General features: G+C 33.6%; 1 protein-coding gene across 3 annotated transcripts in view; it reads right to left on the bottom strand.

Annotated features, from left to right (window-relative positions):
• Positions 1–4,040, bottom strand: part of EPHA7 (EPH receptor A7) — a 142,251-nt gene that overhangs the window by 136,036 nt on the left and 2,175 nt on the right. For all 3 annotated transcript variants that reach the window (XM_010707612.3, XM_019613094.2, XM_010707611.3), the window contains exon 2: positions 2,237–2,301. In XM_010707612.3, coding sequence (XP_010705914.1) covers positions 2,237–2,301 — 65 coding nt within the window. The remainder of the gene's footprint in view (positions 1–2,236; positions 2,302–4,040) is intronic.

The following is a 4,040-nucleotide window of genomic DNA, read 5'->3' as shown; positions in this document are numbered from 1 at the left end:
AAAGACAAGAAAAGTATATTTAACAAAAATCAAATCATTTTTCCGATAACTACATTATTAAGTTTGTGGAATCAAGAACCCACCACTGCATGAAGTTAGTAGGTATTAGGGATACTCTAATGCTACAGTCAAGGAAAAACAGTACAAAACACTACATTCAAATTAAAAGCTCTATGTTATGCTATCTCTAGCACTGAATGCTGCAGTCTAGCCTTCCAAATTTTCCTAAAGCCATGGAATATGTAATTCTTTAAAAAAAAATAGGAAAACAGGACTTATAGCTTAATTTAGTAATCGCAGAACCATTACTTCAAATAGTCCACTGGAGGCATACTTGCTTCTCTATGGAAGAAAAAAGAAATCAGTATTTCAATATAGGTTTTCACCTACATCATCTGAGTTCACACCTCATTAGTTTTTTTAAAGTGACTAATTCCATGTTGCCTTTTACAGAAAGAAAATTCAATTCTGCTTTATCCTACTTCCACATACAGTGATACACATGCCATTCTATTTGACCATATCCTGTTCTATCTGTTCCAATACATGGTATTTAAACTTCTTTAGTTATCTTAACAATATTTGAGATCACTGTTAGATGTAATATTTGCAGTTGAATGAGGCATTTAACAAGTGTCTGGGTGATATAATCTGTACTTTGTTGAAGCAGTAGTTTCCCTCAAGAAGTGTATTTTCTGCGTTCATTCCCATGAAATCTTTATTGCACAGCAGACAACACAGTAACTAAAAGTAAATGTTTTCTATCAAAATTACATACTTACAATGGTACTTTGTTGATTCACAGACAATTACTTCTGACCATTTTCATGCAAACAAATCCAGTCATTAGCATTAATTCATTTTTAATTTTTTATTGAAATTGTCTTCTACCTTCGAAAGTAGCCTCTTGCCATTTGTTAAATTTGACTCTACTTTCTTTCTATCTTTAAATATGCCGACATGTATAACATGTGTTGACATGTCTTTCATAATCTACAAGTTAGCCCAATGTAATTGCCACCAACCTAATCTTTCAAACAACTCTGGTAGCAGCTTCAATCAATGCAAAACACTAATGCTGAGGTTATTAGCCATCATAAATGTTGAGCTCACATTACATTTCTTCTGAAGTTCTTACATTCATTTCCAGTTTATGCTTGTATTGATTTTACGATCTTGCTTTTAAAGAAAGACACTTTCAGATTTTCATTCTTCTTATTTAAAGGATTTGTTACACTTTTATATCCCTACTCACACTTCACGCTCTTCTGGCTCCAGATTTCTTAAGGCGCTGAAGATTAAGGGCCTGATCCCCCAAGAAAGACTCCTTGCTCATGCAAGGAGTCACAGTGGATGCTGCAAGACTGCTTCCACAAACAAGAACTAGCCATATAATTTATCATTTATCAGGCTGAGCTAAGGTAGGACAACATACTCACTATACCATTCTGAAAATGTTCTTTCTTCCTCGGGACTTGAGGAATACGGGGTTTTATATCACTTCTAATTCAGGCTGAAAGCAGTATTTTTCAAGTTTATGCATACAATAAATAAGACGATAATACAGATGTTTCTAAATGTCTCAATTTTTACAATGATGTGCTACTATACAATGGTACATTTCATGGAATACCATGAGATTCATTTGTAAGCAAGCTGGAGGTGGCCTTAACCACATAATTGGTTCCTCGTTCCAGATATGAAGCTCCTTGAGATTTGGGGATGTTTCAAATTTGGAATGTCATTTCAAACACATCTGCAGTATAAATGTTTTTTTTCAGAGCACTTCAGTCTGTGCTATTCAATTACAAAGAAAACATCATAAACAAATTTATGATCAGCCATTATACAGAAAATGAAAAACATATTTTTAGAAAGTTTCCACACAAAAGAAGGTCTGCTCTTTCTACAGGATGAAGGAAAAAGTGATTTAAAATACTGTGTTACAAACATAAAGAGCTTTCTGGTATATCACAGAGGTCTATGCGACAAAAGGTGAAACTAGTGAAAACATTTACGTGAACTTCTAAAGAGTCTCTGTTTTTTAATTAGCTTATGTTTGGACATCGTAACCCAAGGTACACTTATTTCCATTCTAAAACTGAAAGATCCATAAACACTTGGTACAATTACTAAGAGAAATATGAGGGGAAGTTAGTTTAAAGCCAGTACTGCAATTGCTTTGGTGAAATAACTACTTGTCTTTATGAATTTAATTTTTGTAGGGACTACTTACCCCATTGGGAGGAGAGGAAATCCATTCCAACTCTGTCTGTTGTGCTTTGGAGTCCAGTAATATAACTGAAAAAGAAAAGAAAGGCATTTTCACTCTTTGTTAAATATAATACATGGGAACACAAAATCAAAGAATAAATTCTGAATTTAAAAAACAATAAAACAGAACACATCTTTTTAATTCATGATATTGAAAAACAACTGCGAGTACAACTATGCACTTGCTCGTAAACAGATGATTAAATTATTACGCACAATCCCCATACAAGCAGATATGCATTGTTCTTAGCAATTTCTTTGCTTACATCTAAGAGTAATGTTTTTTCTTGTGCCCTAAAATATTAATAGTCAGTCATTAATATGCATGCCCCCTTTATCTCCTTTGTGATGAGGATATTCCCCATATATCGGCTATTACAGAGAGCTTAAAACAAACAAACAAACAACAGCATTTCAACACTTATCCAAACTGATTCAGACAGGGCTAGTATGTACCTTACCGGGAGTTACACAGCAAAGTAATGCCTTTTGGAGTAAGAAAGGAAAAAAAATACATCCTTTAGGTGATAGAGTAGTAATTCTATGAACAAATGACAACCAGGAATACAGAAAATAAGAGACTCTGCAATTACCTCACACATAGCATACACAAATCCAACCAATTTACTTTATGGTGATGGCTTACTGAAATCTTCATGTCGTTATAAGCCAGTGACACCTCTGCAAAAAGACATCAGTTCTGGCAGCAGTGCAATTATATGCAGTTAAATGTAACCCTGCTTCATAAAGTGGTTAATCACAACCTAATAAACCAATTCTTAACTATTTCACAGCACATTTTGGAAGATATATTACTGATGTTCTATTACCTCCAAACATATATTTCTAGATATGTTTTATATTTAAACTATAGTTACATGCATCTTCCCGAGTATATTACTGTCAGATTCAAATGGCACATACATTAATCCATGATATCAAATACATATACATGAAATAATTTGTTATAATGTCTTCCTTCACACAGTAGAAGCTGTAGAGAGATTGGCCGCATATCAGGGCTTGGTACACTTTGAAGATTCCCTCTTCAAGATTGCACATTTAACTTCATTCTTTTATTTGGTAAATGAAAAAGTCATGTACCTAATTTAAATATATTCAGTATATATTTAGCATTCAAGCTATTTATAATTTTACTTACAGCATTTAAATGCTGGTATTTCAATGCATAATTTACGGCTTCAACATGATGCAACTTTTGTCAGGTCTCTTGAATTGGTTGAATTCTGGGTTCAGCTTTCGCAGAATTTCATACAAAATTTCAATGAACGGAAAGACAGCATGACATAAAAAAAATAAAAATAAAAATACACATTCACAAGTTCATAGAGTAATATCTGCCATAGTAGCTGAACACAGAACCCTAACTTCCAGGCCTGTATTTCAGTAATAAACTAGAACAACTCATTAAGGAAGTCTGATAGTCTCTTTTAGAAAGATGATCTGCTTTTTTCATTAAGCTCGGATCCAAGGGGCTTTACTTTGCAACACTTTCTATAGAAAAGCAGGTGGTGTATGTAGTGGTTTGTTAAACAACAACATTTCTAATGATTCTGGAAGGAGAAAAAAAAAAAAAGGTACCATGAAAGACTTAACCTTTTCAGCACCAGCACAATATCCCACGGCTGCAATTCATTATACTTTTTATTTGGCAGCAATTCACCGGCACATAGCAACGGGCACACCCCAGAAAAAAAGACAACAAGGAAAACAAACAAACAAACAAAAGAAAAAAAAAATAAATA

Source organism: Meleagris gallopavo, chromosome 2 (genome assembly GCF_000146605.3).
Source record: "Meleagris gallopavo isolate NT-WF06-2002-E0010 breed Aviagen turkey brand Nicholas breeding stock chromosome 2, Turkey_5.1, whole genome shotgun sequence".
NCBI classification, from domain to species: Eukaryota; Metazoa; Chordata; class Aves; order Galliformes; family Phasianidae; genus Meleagris; species Meleagris gallopavo.
The sequence above is the reverse complement of the archived record's forward strand: the minus strand, read 5'-3'. Positions and strand labels throughout refer to the sequence as shown.